This window comes from Pithys albifrons, chromosome 2 (assembly GCF_047495875.1).
Source record: "Pithys albifrons albifrons isolate INPA30051 chromosome 2, PitAlb_v1, whole genome shotgun sequence".
NCBI classification, from domain to species: domain Eukaryota; kingdom Metazoa; phylum Chordata; class Aves; order Passeriformes; family Thamnophilidae; genus Pithys; species Pithys albifrons.
This window is the reverse complement of record NC_092459.1, coordinates 107,457,213-107,476,565: the sequence shown is the minus strand read 5'-3', so window position 1 is coordinate 107,476,565 and position 19,353 is coordinate 107,457,213. Positions and strand designations below refer to the sequence as shown.

The 19,353-nt window shown below is 41.6% G+C and overlaps 1 protein-coding gene across 1 annotated transcript; it reads right to left on the bottom strand.

Annotated features, from left to right (window-relative positions):
• Nucleotides 1-1,822: 1,822 nt before the first annotated feature.
• On the bottom strand, nt 1,823-19,312 carry APMAP (adipocyte plasma membrane associated protein). Its single transcript, XM_071581954.1, has 9 exons — nt 19,163-19,312; nt 13,692-13,808; nt 10,401-10,516; nt 8,989-9,081; nt 6,599-6,715; nt 5,160-5,334; nt 4,579-4,713; nt 4,012-4,204; nt 1,823-2,834 (listed from the first exon to the last, which is right to left on the bottom strand). Exons 1-9 carry the CDS (start codon nt 19,252-19,254, stop codon nt 2,625-2,627), a joined length of 1,248 nt encoding a protein of 415 aa, XP_071438055.1. The 5' UTR covers nt 19,255-19,312; the 3' UTR covers nt 1,823-2,624.
• Nucleotides 19,313-19,353: the final 41 nt, after the last annotated feature.

The window sequence follows — 19,353 nt, the reverse complement described above, 5'->3', positions numbered from 1 at the left end:
TTCACTCAGTCTTCCTGGTAGGGTGGCCTGTAGCAGACCCCCACTATAATGTCATCTGTCTCTGCTGTCCCTTTAATTCTGACCTTTAAACCTTCAGTCAGCTCTTCATCCATACCCAGGAGGAGCTCCACACACTTCAGCTGGTCACTGACACAGGGCAACACCCCCACCTCATCCCCCCTGCCTGTCCTTTCTCAAGATCCTATATTCTTTCAATGCTCCGGTCATAGGAGCCATTCCACAACTTTTCTGTGATGCCAATGAGATCAAATGCAGGTGTGTAGATCTCTAACTCTTTCTTATTCCCCATGGTGTGTGCATTTGCATAGAGGCATTTATGTTAGGCCTATGACGATTTAACAGGGCAGTCACGTGGTGTAATGGTGAGCACTCCGGACTCTGGATCACAAGGTCGTGAGTTCGAGTCTCAGTGGAGACCGTACCGGGCAGTTAAATGCCTCCCTGCCATCCGATCCCGTCAGACCTTGGATGCTCAGCAGGGTCAGCCCCAGTTAGTACTGGGTACTGTGACAGTCTCGAGGACTTCACTGTCACTGTCCAAGCTCGCTCGGCCGTGGCAGATGGACCTCAGGACTGAAACGGTGGGGCCAGTTCTGCGCACGCTGTGCCTCACCTAAAAAATCCACTGCGCAGGCTCGAAGGGCACACCCCCACCTGGGGAGAGCCCTTCCCAAATCTTCGTTCGCGAAGTTTGGCCATACATACGTACATACATGACGATTTACTATCTGGGGTGGCTGGAATTCCTTTGTGCTGCCAGCTCTCCAGCCACAAAATGTAATAGCATGGGTTTTCCTTTGCAACAGTTAACAGAAAAGCATTATCTGGACTTACCAAGCAGAGTACATGTTAACAGAATATTATTCCCTTTGGAGATGCCAAAAAGCATCTATGAGTTATTATTGCATTCTAAAAATCTTCCACCAAAGCCTTCCTTATCTACCATTACTAGATTTTACAGGGGCCCTTTGAGTTCACATCCATCTTCAGGCACCAGTCTTCCCCAAAATCTTTACCATTTCTCCATGAAAAGGATGTTGAAGAGGATTCCTGCAACTGGCCTCTTCTCTCACAGGTCTCTGAGGAGCATGCACATAGATAATGAACAGGAGACTTACAGGACCTGGTAAACATGGAGGAAATAGTACAAATGATGTCTTTTAAACCTGCTGAAACTAGCCCTTAAAAACTGTCCTAGTTCTGCAGCTGGGAGGAGTTTATCACTGTGTTGGTGTGACCAAAACTGTGTATTCTACACTCTCTCTGTCATTTCTCATCAACTGTTAATAATGGATCATTTGTAGCCACTGCCCAGGGCACCCCTGACACCTCAGGCTACAAACTGAGTGTTACAGAACACTGGGAGGTAGGGGCTCCACACCAATGACTCAGGTGTGATAACTCCGCACCAGGGAGTCAATACCTTCACACTCAGCCTGATGGGTCATGTCTGCTAATGGGCCACCAAGGACTCAAAAATACCCCATTACTCACAGAGTAAATCACCCCTTGTGAAACTCCTTGCCCTGGGCAGTTCAGTCTTGGGTTTTGGGGACTTTTGGTACTACTCTCAGATCCAGAGGAGGACCAGAACCTCAACAGGACTGTCACTGCCCGTCTTGACCAGACTGCAACCATCATCCTCACAAACAGGTTTTCCTTTCCTTTCAGTTTGGACTCTTGGGGACCACATGGGGCTCAGCACAGGGGCCAATGAACACCATTCCATTTGTGCCCCAGGGTGCTGGGTTATACTTCTGGTTTTTGTGGGTTGAAACAAGTTATTCTTTGTATCACTGCATTTATTGTAATATTTTTATTAAATTGTAACTCTGATCTCTAATCTCGTTTGAGTTGGGTTCATTTCTCCTGCCAGTTTACCTTTAAACCAGTATGATAACATAGAAAATGCAACTTTCATTCATCATATGACCACAATGCTATAAAGAAACACAGGAGCCCACAAGGTAACAATCAAATTTGATTCTGCATGTTGATTAACAGCTAATTGTAGTGTCTTATGTTACTTACACAGGTAGGAATTGAAGAAACCCAATGGTATAACTACAGTTCTAGGCATGTTGTTGATTTCTGGATGTTGCTGCCTCTACCACAGCACCATGGTATGACATTAGCATATATTACTGTAATCACTCCTAAACAGCAGGTTCTAAAACAGAAATAAACACATGCAAGCCATTGTCTCCAATTCAAATCATACATTCTTAAATTCCATACATCACAAATCCTTCCAGGTTAAGAAGACATCTAGTTGCATTAAAGACAACATGATGTCTGTTTAAGATGACTTCAAACAGGGCTGAGCATGGAAAAGCAGTGGATGTTCTTTGAGGAACAAATAATGAATGAAGACACCCTACCATACTCCTCAGATATTAACAATTATGCACACCTACTCCAAAGCATAAGCAGTCAAACCAAGAAGAGAACAGATACATCAAACTGTATGGTTTTTTATGGCAACAGTGCATGTTAAGACTTTCTTTCACTTTTTGTCCTTGGTCACGAACTGCCTCAAGCAGATCCTTCCTTTGTATGTCTGGAGTATTACAGGACAGTGGGACTTCATGATGGATGGACGGTCAAACATGCTGAAGATTAAGTCTGCAAATATACGGAGACCGGTAGGAACCCAGGTAAAGATATCCATTGTGTTCATATGCCTCGCTAACATAAGCTACCATCACTCCATTGGGATCATGAAAGCTTCTTCTGTAAGATCCTGTCTCAGTAAGTTCAACAACAAGGCTATATTTGGGTACAAAATTTATCACAGTTTCCTGACTCAGCAACTGAAAGAAAAAGAAAAAAAATTACAATTAACAAAAGATTTTGTTCTCCACAATTATATCTCAGCCATTTATACAGGCAAAGACCATTCCACACTCCTTGGAAGAAGCAGCTAATAACATAAGCACACATTTTGAGTAAGCACTGTTACACAAGGTTAACACCATCTGAAAAGGCAATTTTAAAAGAAAAAAAAACCAAAATGTAACAGCAGAAGGTTACTCTACTCCAGAGCTAGGCTGAAAGGTTGCCCACACAGGAGACATCAGCTTATTCTAGCGCAGCTGATGCCAAAGAGTCATCATGCTCTGCTGCCCATAGCATCACTTTTTGTTAAGGCTCCTGCACTGGACCAGGAGAGAGAGACAGCACAGAGCTTGTTTAGCTGAAATGTCACTTCCATCCTAAGCACTGTTTTTTGATTTTTATTTTTTCAAGGACAGAATATTTTTATGTCTAGTATTGTTTACAAAGCACCATGCTGTTTCTTCAGCATCAGATAGCCCTTACAATATACTTATTCTTGCTCATCTTAAAGCGGGGTGTGACACAACAACAGGCATACTGAATCATAATAAAATGACACCTAACACCATCCATAACATACACGCTATCTCCCAGGATGCCTAAGGTAGTCATTAGAACAGCTTAGACTTCCCAAATGCTCTTCAGACACCTGGCAATAAATAGTTTAGGCACATCAGGTACAAAGGTGAAGCCTTCACATATCCAAATGTAGATCCTGTGTTGCTGCATGGCTAAAGTAGAGATAGACCCTTGTCTTTTCTGAGACCAGGATGGAAGACAAGAGATATTTACCTGCTACTCAGAGAAGCAAATGTTAGTTCTACAGAACACAGACTAACTCAGTTGGTTAGAACATGGTACTGTAATGCCACAGTCACAGGTTTGATCCCCATACAGGCCATTCACTTAAGAGTTGGACTAGATGATCCTTGTGGGTCCATCCCAACTCAGAATATTCTGTTTTACTACCTATGAATATATAAGGACTGTTTTACCTGGGGACAGTGACAACAGTTTTAACCACAACACTGAATATTTTTTAAGTCTTCCTATGAAGAGAAAGAAACGGGACAAGCAAATATTTATCACTTCCATTTCTATATTAAAAAAATATTTTCTTAAAAAAGTCACCTAACATTATATTTTTTTTACCTTAAATATCGTCCTTTTAATCCATGGTTTTTCAGACAAGAAATCCAACAAAGAAAATCCAGGATTGTGCCGGACAGCTGACATAGCTACCCAATATCCTCCAGAACTGCTTAACTTGATATTATCTGGAAGACCAGGCATATTCTCAACAAACATATCTGCTCCACCTTTCATCAGCCCAGACACATAATACCTGAAAGTTACAGATAGTAGATTAGGACATCCTAACTCAAGTAGTCTAAAAAATAAATAAAATTCCCAAAATTAATTCATTTTAAGAAATAGTATTTTTTTCATTATTTTGGTTCAGGTAAATACAGCATAGCTACACTCTTCTCATCAGGAAAAAAGTCAGCTTACTCCACTACATGTAAGTAGCCCATGATGGAAAAATTATGTAGTCCAGATGTTTACAGCAAAATAAAAAAATCAAGTATCAAGGAAGGCTACCTATGTCATTTATAACTAGGCATAAATAAAGTGCAGGGTTTCTTTTGTCATTTCACTCATTTATTTAAAAAATATCTAAACAGAGATCAGTAATAATTTCAGCAAAGTCATACTCACCTCCTGATTCTAGCCATGGTTGTCTCCTGCACCAGGACAAAGTCTTCTGAAGGAGAGAGCTGTACACCATTGGGAAACCTCAGCCCCACCATTAAGACTTTCACTTCCTTTGTTACTGTGTCATATTCAAGGAGACTAAAAAGAAAGCATTTTTGAGTGAAGACGAATATTTATTCATCTCTGTTTCATTCTCCAGGCAATTCCTCTTTCCTCACATACAGGTCACTTAAGTGAAAAAGGCAGAAAAACCAGGAATCATTTGTTTATGAATACACGAGAAATAGTAAGTCACTTGAGACTGGCAGCATCCATGAAGGATTTGAGTTGAAGGTAATGCTAACACTTTCACTTTTAAAAGACATGTTCCATGCAAGTCCTCTTAAAGAAAAAAGAAGAATCTCATTTCTTTTGCTGCAGGTCTCATTAGCAACATCCACACATTCTCTCACCCTCTGTTAGCAGTGCAGTGTTTGCACAGGTGTTTTATAAAGATAAAAAATTTGAAGACCAAGGAAGCAGAGAAGTCCATTCCTACAACTGAGGCTACAGTAAGTTAAATGCCTCAGGGAAGAGATACTTGCCGCCCATCATCTGTGCCTTCCATAATCAAGAATAAGTAGTCCCGTCTTTGCCATTTGCTACTGGAGTCAGTGAAGTAGATTTTCCTCCCATCCCGGGTCACTGTAAGATCATTCACAAATGACAACTTCTGACCTTCAATTAATGTTTTGGTTGACACAAGCATTTTCATTTCACCTGGTCACAAAAAGAGAAAAAAAATACAAGACAAACATTGTATGTCCTGCTCTGGAAATGAGCAAATACTAACATGAAATTAGCAGGCACTTTTCTTCCCATTCCTGCCTCTTGTTACACTGTAAGGTTTCAGCTTGTAATGGAACAACTCAACATGAATGGCCAGGAGAAAATACTCCCCAGAAAAACTGAAACAGTAGATGATGTCGTTATTGATAAGTGTCAAAATTTTCACATTTCTGAAGCTCATATGAAACAAAGGGTAAACTCGGGTCCCAGCCTTGTAGAAGCATGCAGGCAAGCCAATCACTACTCCCTCTTTCCCCACAAACCTGTAAGAACAATGTAAGCATTCAAGTTTCAAAGCATTAAAACATCAGCAGGTTCACTGAACTGCTCTGCCACATATTACCAGACCAATTATTAAGGTCAAATCTTAAAAAAAATCAATGAAAATCTAATGAAGTCATCTTCAGGCACAGGGTTTGGGGTTGTGTGTATGCTTGTTTTTGTCATGACTGAGCTATTGGGACAGCTGTCTGCTATCCAAAGGGGAGACCTTGATTGTACCCTCCCAGAGCAACACAGTCTGAGTCCTTCTATTACATCTCACCTAGCATTTGGCCAGCCTTCCTCTCCTCACCTGAAGCCAATGCAGAGAGGTAAACTGACAGAAAAATCAACCCTACACAAAAACAACTATTACTTTCTGACAGCAGAGTTCCTAAAGCTGAGATCTGCCTCAGGGACACAATGAAAGGCATTGTGCCTTACTCAGCAAGAACAAGCTACTTGTTCTACAGCTGCACCAAAATACATCTTTCTTCACTTTGTGTAGATTTGGGTTACAGGGAAGTTAACAGCTTTTCACTACCACGGCAAGATCAAGGCAGAAATAAAAGTACAGCAAACTCAACAAAAAGTTTATGTAAGAACAGTCTTTTTTTCTTTCCTTTTATGAAAACTCAAACAGCTACACAGAGTTTTATTCATGGGTTCTGAGGTACCAATTTTGACAACCAAAATATGAAACATAAGAAGATTAGTTACTGGTAACTCTGATCTAGACAGACAAATACAGAGAGGAAGTGATTGCTACAGGAAAATAAATATGAAGTTCTTGCATGGCTCATTTAATCCAGAAAGCTCCAAATTACTTTACAAAAAAGACAGGCATTGTTTTCTGGCCTGCAGTGTCCAACAAAACTGCAAATGAAACCCACATTTGTCAGTGGAAGGGAACTTTGGAGCACAAAAGTCATACCTGTATCAGGATCAACTTCATAGAGTCCATAATAAGCATCTGCCACAAAAAGAGTGTTATTTGGCCCCGCTCTGATGCCAAGTGGTCTTCCACATGTTGGCTCATCTTCACGGGTTCCTTAGGAAACAGTTTTAAAATGGTTTTCTAAATAGAAATAAATACAAGGCATTCAGGCTACCTACATAACTATATTGATCTGGTTGAGCTGGAGTTAATTTTCCACACAGTAGCCCTCATAGTGCTGTGCTTTATCAGCAGCTAGAAAGGTGTCCGTAACACACCAGTGTTTGGCCACTGCTAAGCAGTGCTGGGACAGCATCAATGCTCTCTCCAACATTCTCCCCTCCAGTAGGCTGGGATTGGGCAAGATCTTGACATAACCAGAACAGTTGACCCAAACTGACCAAAGGGATATCCTACACCATATGGTATTAGGTCAAATATAAAAGCTAAAAGAAAGGAGGACAAAGGGAAGGCATTCATTTGCCTTTCAAAGCAGTCTCTACATGTGCTGAAGCCCTGCTTCCCAGGAAGCAGTCAGACATCATTTGCTGATGGGAAGTAGAGAATAAAACATTTGAGTTTGGTTTTTTTTAACTTTCCTGGCACATGTGACCTCTGTTTTTGTTTGAGTAAACTATCTATACCTCAACCTAGGAGGTTTTTTTCTATCTTACTTTCTTCCCCCATCCTGCTGAGGACAGGAATGATAGAGCAGCTTGGTGGGCACCTGGGTCAAACTGTAGCTTAAAAATCTCTATGGTGTACATATGGCACATACATTCATTCGCTAAACTAAAAATTCCTACTTTTCTAGATCTGAGTGAAACAGATCCCCATGTCATGTTTTTACCAGTCTAGGAAGGATCATATAATCTGCCAGGCTAGTAACTAGCTGTTTCAAGTAGGCAGCCAAGAGGGTGCTTCCAAATCAGTCCAGAGTCTAATCATGTGAACACACACATAAAATCATAGAGGTAAAATGATGAATGCGTTAATGAGAGCTAATAAGGACAGCAAGAGTTTCTGACCATGATTTCTGTCAACCAGCACTGGGCTGCAGACCTCAGGTAAGCTTCTACATTGTTACCACAAACAAAACTGCCCACGCTCCCAGCAAACACCAGTGAGGCTTCTCAAACTGCCCAGGCACTACTGAGATGGCCAGCATTAACCTTCCCACAGAAATGGTTCTGTTAATAAACAACCTGCTACCAGTTTTTCCTCACTCAGCCCCAGAAATCCTGTTAAATAAAGGAAATAATTCAGAAAGAAGTGTAGAATTCAACAAGAACTGCAATTAGCAGTGAGAAAACAAAAAATCATGACCAATGCAAGAGCTCTGCTAAAGTGCAGCCACAATTTCGCACTGTACTCACAAAGGAAGGGAAATAGGTACAACAAAATGCAAGTCAAAATTTTGTAAATAAGTTGACCTTTCCCACTCACACATTATCTCAGATTTCCTTCACTCACACTTGTTTAGGAGTCCTCAGTTTTTATGAGGTGGCCCTTCACCTCAGAATCTTGCTGACTTCAGCTTCCACAAACATTAGGCCAATTTTCTTAAAAGGGATGTTTTTTCTAGATGGACTAACAGGAAAAGGAGTATTATTTGAGCTGCACTTCAACCTCGTCTTTCTCCTGATATTAAGATGCAGGATCCTCTACCAGCAAATCATCCATGCTGCAGCCTTACAAGAGTGCAGGCCTTGTAGTCATGAGACAAGAAACCCCACATTTCTAAATTCTACTGCTGGAAACTGTTTTGTCATCTAAGAGCACCCATTCCCATCCTTTTGGCCCTCTGTTCCACTCTTCCTTTCAATGTATATATCTCCACTCATATTTCTTTCATACTGTAGTGGTTTTAGCTAGGCTGCTGCTTGCATCTTGTTTGAGTTCAGGGAAGTAGAAACATTTTGTTGTTATACCTTCTCTTTCTTTCAGGGTTTCTCTTAGAGTACAGAAAACTAGTACTTATAGATTTAGAGTAATACACTTTGCATTAACTGGGGAGTGGGAAGTTATTTCTTGTTATACTATACATAACTTGTGTGTGTGTTATATTGTAGTTTTCTTTTAATTTTCTCTTTTCTGTATAAATACATGTAGTTAGTTTCACCATAAACCTAGTTTGAAGTTTTTTTTTCCTCTCACTCTTCTTTTCCCCTTAGCTGGTTGGGGGGAGGAACCCTTTTCACTCTGTCCTGGACAGCTGGCGTTTTGCCAGCTCAACCCAAGACACATACATTAATATTTCTGTTACAAATTTTCTATAGAGGAAAATAAGCCCTTGCATGAGCAATCCAGACTGAACACAGTTTAATCAACGCGTACCCTTGCCCCAGACATCTTCAGGTAGACTAGGTTCAGGAGCTGTCACTCACCACAAGGACCATGGCCAATTCTGGCTATTGTTTGTATTTCCCCATCTTCAATTTTGATAATCTTCCCATCAGCTGTCCCAGTAAATAGCACATCTGCAAAAAACAACTGGCGTGATTAGCTTGACCATAAAACCATAGTAGCAAACATCCTTCTACATGACTCTTCTACTAGCATGAAGCAGAATTGATGTTTAAGATACAGTGAAGTGACAGAGTTCTTCAGTCATAGCAAAAGCAAAGAACAAGGAAGGGGTAAAAGAGAAGGCAAATTAAGACCATTTGGTTGCATTTCTTCCAACTCAAGAAGGGAAAGAATTTAAACCTTAGGAGTTATGTATATAGGATATGAAGCTTTTCACCCACAAGTGGTCTGAGTTCTTAGTTAAAGGTGGACATAACAACTTAATGGCCAGTCACTGGATTGATCCCTCTGGGTAAATTTCTACGTCATCACAACATTTGGTCAGACACTTCACTTATCACTCTTCAGTGAGAGACTGACTAGATAAACCTTCTCATTCAGATACAGTCCACATTGGCTGCTGGGCACCTGCCAATGCTCATATTTTATCAGTTCTGGAGATGAATTACAAAAACTATGGCAATTGAACAACCACACAAATAAAAATCATTGCCAAATTACTGTATTTTTGCCAAGCTGTGTGATAGCATAAGACATTCACTGAATACTAACAACACAAGCTTTTCCATACAACCAAACTAAATGAAAGACTGTTAGATTAGTAGAGCCCACTGTTTGAACTTTTACATCTCTAATTTAAGTGATGTTTTACGTTTGCTAATTACATTTTTAAAAGGGAATAAGAAGACTCCAACATTTATTCATAGAAGACTTATTCCAATCAGCCACAGCCACAGTCCCTTGGAGGAAGGTTTCCTTAAAGAGTTTCCAATGAGACTGACAAAACCAGGCAACATAAAAGAATCAACAGCTTCAGGTAATCACTTCAGCACACTGTAAACAGAGATAGATAAAGTGTAATCTAAGGAAGGAATTTAAAGTAGTTTCTTACTGGGTAAAATAATTTCTTACAAATATTTTTCTCATTTTTTAGAAGATAAAGCAGATGGAAAATAAATTTTATGACTACGAGCACCTCTTGTACTGAAGGATCTTTCAGTAAGAGCCTTGCTTGCAACTCCCACACCCTTTCCCTTTCAGAGAATAACAGTCCAGGATTTGTGTCGAGAGTAATTTCTAGACTTACCTCTCCTTCAGGAAGCACAAGAAACAACCCCTGCACAATGCTGGGTTCCTACTAAGAGGGTGTCACACCATTAGAAATAACTCCCAGAGTTTGTTATCTAAGGCATATACTGCTGAACAAAGTCTTATCAATGGAACAACATTTAAAGACCCTTTTTTGAAAGATTCTTTTGTCAGTGCTTACCCCCGATATTGACAATGGACTCTGGTCCGTACAGCTGGTTTTCCCACAACCGCTCAGCTTTTCGTAACTTGATATTGGGCTCTAGTACACCGGTCAGGAGGGGAGGTTCCTTCAAACTACAAAACAGAACACATGCCTCCTGATCCTTTGCACAAAATGTAAAGGATTCTTGAGCAAAATATTGGATCATTTTTCTCCTAGTTTGCCAACTCTTGCAAACATGACCTATGCTTTACATAAAGCATATTTCAAAAACACCCACAGCTAACAAGCAGAAATATTGACTCTTGTTCATCAGGCATCATAATTTCCTGGTTCTGCTGATCAGAAAATTTGCTGTTACATGTTCCTAAGAAATACACCTTCAAGTTCAACAGTTCATCTATCTTACACAAATGCAAAGGATTTCTGAATTGCCACAACACAAAATAGCGGTTTTCTTACTCAGCTGAATGAGTTGATTGTACCAGAATATTCTTCCTAAGTAGGTATGTACAAATTCATAAGTAAAAAATTTTAAAAATTAAAAGCCTGGCATGTAACACTGAGATCTGACACTGCATAGCACTTGCACCAGAGAGAAAAAATAGCTTAATTACTAATTAGAATACAACTAGGGGAAAAAGTGTCCCAGTAGCTTCAGCACTAGGACACACATGCTTTCATACCATATTGAAATTTGTTATTGTTCCTGACATGAATGCAGGCCCTTAGAGAAAGACCAACTCAAAGGAGTAAGTTGCATATGAACTTAAAGGGTATTGAACTGAAATCTCAAAATGACAAAATAAGCTCTAATCTTGCAAGCCTTTATTCACATAAACAGTCAGGTTCAAGCCAACTAGGATTCCAACTACAGAGAAAGTAGTAAGATAAATAAATACCAGTTTCCAAAACCAGTTTTAACTGTGCTGATGAACTCAAATGTGTTTTAGTCTCTTAGGTTCTTAAACACTCACACATAAGCCTCTGCTTCGGTAAGTTAAGGATTTCAAGTTATTCATTCACAACAGTATGCTAAAGATATCTAAGCCGAGTTTTGAAATAATTTCTCAATTTTTTTTTCTTCTAATAACTCTTTATATGACCATAAGCAAATGCCTTACACCCAGAGAATCTTAAAAAGATGAAGTCTGACTTCAAAATTTACCCATGTTCACAGGATCCAGGACCTATTTGTCACCAACCACACTGCAAACCTACTGCTCATATGGTGAAAATCATCATAATTTCTAAAGCTTCAGTGACTGGGAAAAAAAAGTCAACTGAAACTGCCGACTATAAAAGCCATGACAATTAAGGAAAACAGGTTGACAACACAAATAATTCAGAAAGAGAGAAAAATATATACTCCTATCTGTCTGGTTATAGACAGCAAATTTTCCTTTAAGTATATATTACTGCAGTGACAAAAACAACTGAATTATTAGCTCCTGTCCAGAGGGGAATTACAGCAGAGTTGTCTTCACAATGCTAACACAAATTTGTTTTCCATCCATTCTTTCAAGCTTAGAAAGTTTCAGATTAGGATAAGAGGTGATGCCGAAGGGGTTTTTGAGTTTTGATTTTCACATTTTATAGATTTTAAAAGTACTTGTAGCTGTAGCAAAGTAGATTTTTAGTAGGTTAATATTTCTGGCTTAAGTTTAATGTCTTTCTATCACTATCCCTGTCCCAGAATGGGGAGCTCAAATTCCTTTAGTTATTTAATCTTGTTTAGACTCTCTTCAAGGTAAAGAGCTGGAGGATATCAGAAAGGCCTACAGAATGAGACATAAACACAGGTCAGAGTGACCTAGAAGTCAAAACTGGAAGAACTCCAGGAGCCCGGGGAAGAGGAGACGATGAAGACAGAGGGTCTTGCCGACCCCAGCCTCAATTCCAGCAGGGTTGGACCAGGGGTGGAACTGGGGCTGGACTGAGAAATGTGTAAAGTAATGATTGGAGGGATCATATTATAAAAGCCATGGAAACTAGAACTGGGGAGCACGTGCATGTCATCATGTATTCCTGTGGTCCTTCAGTCTGGTATTAAAGGACCTTTACTTTTTATCTTATCCCATACTAAGGTGGCTCAGAGTCCTGTTTTGGTGGGGTCTCTCTCACAGTATCAGAGGATTCAGATAAGGAACTCATTTGCTGGAAACTTTGGACAGTTGTTTGCAAGCAGAGAAACCTCCCTGGGATCAATATTATCCAATACAGACCCATAGGAAAAGAATTTGAAATAAGCCAGAGCTGCAGGAATTTCACAGGTAGTTTCATAGATTGCATCTGCTTTTTTCTCCCCCATCTTATTCCTTATAGATTCCAGTGGCTTACAACATCACTATTAGCAAATGAGATTTCTATTTTTCACAATCTCTCTGGACAGTATGTTCCAATTGGCTTTCGGAATTACTGTTCAGTTGCAATGCATTTCAGGGAATTGGGATTTGTTAAACCCAACCACAGTATAAAGTATTTCATTATGATTTGCATTGAGGCAGATTATGTCTAACAGCCTATTGACAAGACTTGCAAGTACTACCCTACCACATTAACAGTTTCTTTCAACTTTAGAGATGTTTACAGTGTTGTTACTCCTTTTCAGTAAGGAATTATCGAGTTGATCATAAATATTTATCAGACTGAGCATTTTTACCTAGTTCAAAATGCCAGAGACATTAAACAGCCTGACTCCACCCTAGGGTAGCTGTCAAAGTACTTAGCACATAACTCACAATATATGTCACATCTTCTTATGTAGTTGACTCACATGTGACACAGACCTCAATTCAGATACTTATGAATTCAGACACCTAGCTGCATGGCTTTATGAGATCTGCATTTAAAAATAACATCATCATATGATTCCCCTGATACAAAGCATCAAATCAACTCAGTCAGGTTATCTATTTTCAATTTTCATCCTCAGATAAACAGCTGCTCTTTGCCATAACCATAACATCAGGAATACAGCTTGGTCCTTATTGAAAATGCAATTCTCGTCTCACAGAAGGCAAGAGTGCACATATGTAATCCAAGCTCCACTGACAGCCTGGACAGCAGAAAATTTTCTAGATTAATGATCCAAGAAAGTAATTCAGCTCCTTCAATGATCAGCAGTGACACAACTACACAAGATGTTTCAGAAACAGACTGGGTATGAATAATACTGCAATCACTCCCCAGTTTCTTAATCCAGTTAGAACCACTTTAAGATGTTAACTCCTGTTTGTTGAAACAAAACTACACGTAGGAGAAGTTGTGTTTCAGGAACACTTACTTCAAAACAAAGCAACAGTTTACCTTATAGGCTGAGGATCTATAGGACAATCCAGTAGAACAGTTACTCCAAGCAGTGGCACAGTCAGAGATGCAGCCAAAGTCAAGAAGGTAACACGGAACACCTTGCTGCTGTAAGTACTGTCAAAATCAGACAAGAAATAGGATTAACATGTTAAGCTATTTACAGATGCAAGAGTCCTTAAAAATTATGTAGCAGTCTAGTTTCTTCAGAAAAGGACACAGAAACACTTATGCCCAAACACCATTCTGACCTTCAAGGTTCAATTTAAACACATTAGGATAAGAGAAAGGTCTCAGCATACCGGCATCATATGAGGCAGAGTATTTTCATGTGCAGGTTTCATGCAAGCTACAAGTTGGAGCTGGCTAAAAAAAAAAAACCAAAAAAGAAGTTGTTCGGTTGGGTTTTTTGAACTTGATCTTCAGTTTTAGCAATGGTTTCCATCCCAACACAAACTTTTCATTCAAAGTCCCACTGAAACAACAACATAGAGGAACTGAAATGAACGGTTGCTTAACGTAGTGAACACTGGTTTGAAACTCAAGACAGCACACAAAACAAAGGAAGTATGTTCTATTTACCCATCAAAGCACACAACAAAAAAAAGCAAAAACTGCTCTTCCACAGGAGTAGACCAGGTTTGTTCTTGCCCTAGGTGAAGGTTGGGTGGAAGCTAGAGCTATGTGGGTTTGGCTACATTGCTATTCTTTATAACCCACGTCATCACTAGGGGGTATGGTTTTGGGGGGAAGAAAAAGGTGAACATATACTGGACATGTGCCATTTTGTTCCATTTCTTCCTTGGGGAAATTGCTGGGACCAGTGCTGCGGACCCTGTGCCTCTCCTGTCCCTTCCTATCCCTCAGGAGAATGAAGTTCCAGGTGGCAAATGCAGCTGAGCCCAGTGGAGTGTGCCTGCTAGGAGCGCCAATGCCAGAAGCAGCTGTGCAGAACAGCGCACTGGTGAACTGAGTCAAGATGAGCCCAGCCAAATACGGCTGAATACTGCCGAAGACAGCCAAGTCGTGGAGGCAGCTCTGAAGTGGCAAACACAGCTAAGGGGAGAGGGCAGCATGGCACGACATGAACAATCCACCTTTTTGGGGTGTTTGTCCATTATTGTTTTTCATTGTCTCCAGCTCAGGGATGGGGAAGGCCAGCTGCAGAGAGCATCCACCATCAGGACACCATGAGGTGCTAGCCACAGAAACATCCACCACCTTGTCTGTGTCTTGGGAATAACCACATGTCACTGCTGAGCTGCAGGAACGTCTGCCATTTGTCTTTGTCCTGGCAGCCACACAGAACTAAGCTGAGGTAGCGAGCACCTTTTGGTGTGTAAAATCATCCTCTCTTTTGTATACTCCTGTTATTAATATTGTTGCTATTCATTTCTCATCCCATTACTGTTTGTTTTCAGTAAACTGTTATCTCAACCCACAGTTTCTGCCTTTGTCCTCTCTCATCGGAGGCAGGCAGGGGGAAGGGGGGTGGGGGTAGCTTATTTGGAGTTAAATTCCCAGCTAGGTTTCAACCATGGCAGTTCTCAAAAAGTTCAGAAGAATCAATCAGGCATTCACAAAGGAAAGCACAGAGTTAAACTCAACAAATCCCAGCCTTGAACTCATAAAGCAGCTCTCACAATTTTAGCTGTTCTGAACCAATCATTGGCCCAGCCAGCCAGTCTCTTTGCAGTATTAGTTAATAAAAGCAAACAGTGCTGGATGGTTCTGCACTGATCCTTGGACTACTTCTATTGGGCCTCATTAGCCAATCATCTAGACAGTAGGAAACATGAACTACTGTTGCAGTTTTGGACCTTAATGGAATTCTCTCTGCCTATCAACACAGAATTTGGGAGCTAATGCCCAACCCCCCATGTCACTAGATAACAAAGGGATGGCCAACTGCTTTGAATTCCACCTTGATTGCTAAGGAGATGAGGGGTGAGGGAGAGGTTTCTCTGGAGGGGTTGGATGTCACTTTCTGGGCAGCTGCGGTGAGTGGAAGCCGCCATTTGCTGGACTTGTATAGGCATTTGGAGGGAGCTGAGTTGCCCCAGTTCGGTCACTTAGGATCCCAGCTCAGCTCTGGTGCTCCATGCTGCTCATCAGAGGGAGGAAGGCTTGGATTCTGCTACAGATCCCTTTCCTGAGCCAGCTTTCTGTCTGCAGGGGAGTGGTTGAGTACCACCACCACCAGCCCCTGTACCCAGCCTCTCATCACTGACCAGGGGAGAGGACTCTGCATTGCCTGTCAGAGGGTTCCATCCCATCCTCTTTTGTGGCCTTCATCTCCCACGCAAGTTATTCAGAGGAGTCAGCACCCCACGCCTCAACTTTTGCCTTTGTTTTACTGGAGCTTTGTGAGTGACTTTGCAGCCAGGCGAGGCGCAGCAGTGGCCCCTGCTGTCCATAAATATAATTGCACCAAAAGGGAGTAGAGCCAAAACTCAGTTTCGTTTAAAGGATTTGTTCTTTTTTTCTTCGGGGGGGGGAGGTACACTGTAATTGTTTGTTCTGTCCTAGTTTTGGTTATATATATTTGTAGTTAAGAACTGTTATCCTTTTTTTCTGTACATTTTTCTGATTAAAACTCCTAAATTTCAAAGCTGTGGTGATTTTTTTGGGGGGCCCTTCTTTTCAGGTCCATATAAATACCTTAGTTTTCTTCTAAACTATAACAGCTACTAACCAGAGCACAAATATCACAGCTGTGGAGCTAACAACATGTACTTGTAGTACTGATATCAGCATCAAGGTAACCTTTGGGACTATCAGCTAAACCAGCAAGGTCAGAACTAGGCCTGGAAGCACAACTATAGAACCTGGAACATTCCTAATCGATCCCATCTCTTTTCTGATGGCAAACTGCTGTCAGCCCCTCTCTCTTGGCAGCAGATGTAGACAGTTCGGACGAAGTTCTGCTCCAGTTTCCCCAGCCCTGCATAGCACTCAGTGGGCTGCCAAAAGCCACCACACAAACCACCAAGCTGTGACAAGGTGACTGTCACAACGATGCTGACAGCCTGCCATGACAGACAGTTCAGTCTATTTTGAGAAGTGCTGTTAAGACACCAAATTTTCCTCAGCTTCCCTAAGGTACTCACCACCTGAGCCTAATTCCGTTCCATTAGCATGCACAAGTATTCCTGCTCTGGGATATATTCAAAAATAAATTTTAGTTCTTGGTCTCAAGAGTACAGCATTCACATCCTGAACTTCAGTAGTGTTACAGCACTCAGCTTGTCTCCATTTGAGCTTTATCAGGCTGAGAAATTGCTTCAAGCAAGCTTTCTTGCTTGCACTGACCTCTCTGTACTTCTCAAGAGCCACACTGTCCTTACCATTAATTGGAATGATTCAGCACTTCCTGCTTTAACAGTAGATGTCTTGAGGAAGCAATAACCTCTCCTTGGATTTGGATTTGAGAGCATAAAAGGCAATCTCCAAGTTTACACAAAGACTTTGGCTGCTGACCCTGTCTTTCCACAGTCCTTCAAAAGATGAAGGCTCAACACTCTAAGATTAAAAGTACTGTCAGCAGATACCTGAGCATCTTTGTGACAGCTGAGAACAGCTCACACAAAAGGAAGCAGATAAAGATGAATGGGAACTCATCTACCACAGCCAACTTAATTGGGAACTCATCTACCACAGCTTAATTAAAGCTCCTGAAAACCTAATTTAAGTAAAAATCATATTTCCAATCATCATTCAAACTTGCAAGGAACTGAGAATAAAGGGAAAAGTCATGAAGAATAAGGTGAAAAGCAAACTCACACTTCAAGGCTGCAAATTGCAAGACCTAGTTTAGACACTGCTGAAACCACAAGAATTTAAATAAAACCCAAAAACTTTTAAAAAACCTCATCAGCTGTTCAGAATCTATATCAAAGTACAAATATAGCATAGTGACAACCCTTAAGTCACTGGAAAGAACCGCTGAAGTAAAAGTTCACCAACAGTGATAAGCCAAATAGAAAGTCTTAGTTAATTATGCCTCTGATAATTAATCCTACACAGCCTGCAGTAACATAACTCAATAATGCAACTTAGCAGGACTCCAGCTATGATAACAGCAATTTAGCTGACACTACGAACTAAAAAGAGAAGCCATTAAACCAGCTCTTGAAGACACAGAGTAGGCTGGCAAGACAACACCATGGGTCACCATAGCCAGCAGTCCAGGCTGTCTCATCCTCTTGGCAGAAGAACTGCTGGGCTGGAGGGAAAAGCAACTGTCCTCAAGAGTTTCTGCCATGGCTCCCAGCCATGAAAAGGACAGGTCCTAGAATTTCCTCCACTGTTTTCATGCAGGACAGACTCATGAGAACAGGACCTGTGAATACTCTGGATCATTGATGGAGGCCTAGAAATTTAACTGATTTGTGTACAGTAACCAAGAGAGGCTGAAGCCAGAAGAAGCAGCGTCAAGCTCAGATATGCTTATGCTCTTCTCCAAAAATAGGGACTATATGTGCAAGCCATCAGACAGTCTTTCATTCTGATGACTCTGAAGGGCAGATATAAGAATCTGCGAAGTACTGAAATCAGGAGAGACATAAAAGATGGTGAAGAAAAGTATTAAAAGTCATCAACTACGTTACTTAATGAGAGGCAAAGCAAACACTACGGCTTTCTTATAGCAACTATTGCCTTTAGTTACAGTGAGGCTATTTTATTTATAAAATTCCTAAACAGAAAATTGCAAATGTAATCTTTTTTAACTTAGTCACAAACAAAAAGAGTGTTCATAAGGTTATTCTGTCTCAGACAGATGTAGAATTGTCGTGAAACTATTGCCAAGACATACTATTGCCAAGACTACCCTCAGCTGTACAGGACTTAAACCCACAATAAACCTGTGCAAGCCACAGTGGGATAACTGTTATGTCTTCAACAGCAAAAGATAAACAGTACCTAAACAGATCTCTATTAAAAACAAACAAAAACCAAAACAAACGCAAACAAAAGAAAACAAAAACAAACAACAAAAAACAAGAAAGCAGCTACAAATGAAACTTTTTGTTAAAAGCTCTTCCTGCAGCTCGGCAGAGCAGTTGCGCAGGCGCTGTCCCAACCCCTCCTCACCGTCAGCCAGCTCGAGTCGAGTAGCAGCAGAGCACTGGGGAGAGCCGGGGTGCTGCAGGTATCCACAAGCTGACACCCGCGGGTACCCAGCCCCAACCCGTGCCTCCAGTCAAGCGAGAGGAAATGCGACCCCAAGCCGCACGCCCCCGGCGCTCTCTGTTCAGCCCCGGGGCATTCAGCCAATCTCTTCCAGCTCCTCCCTGCGCACTCTGACCCAGACCTGCTGCTCCCTCGCTGGGGTCGAACCAGGCAGGCAAAGCCCGTCTCCTCCCAGCACACTCCCCCGGCAAATATTCCTCGGGCCGGGCCGGGCCCAACTACGGCGTCACGGCAGGCCTTCTGCCCGCCCTGCCGGGCGGCATTATGACGGAACACACCTGCCCTCCTTGGTCTCCTGCGCCGGGCTGTCGTCGGTGATAACCTGCAGGCGAAGCAGCCGCCGCTGCCGCAGACCCTCCACCTCATTCATCCCGGTGCTGCCGCCGCCGCATACCGGAACCGCGACCCCACCCCCAAAACCTCCAGGTCACGCCCCCACGCCCGGGCCACGCCCCCGGCCGTCACCCCC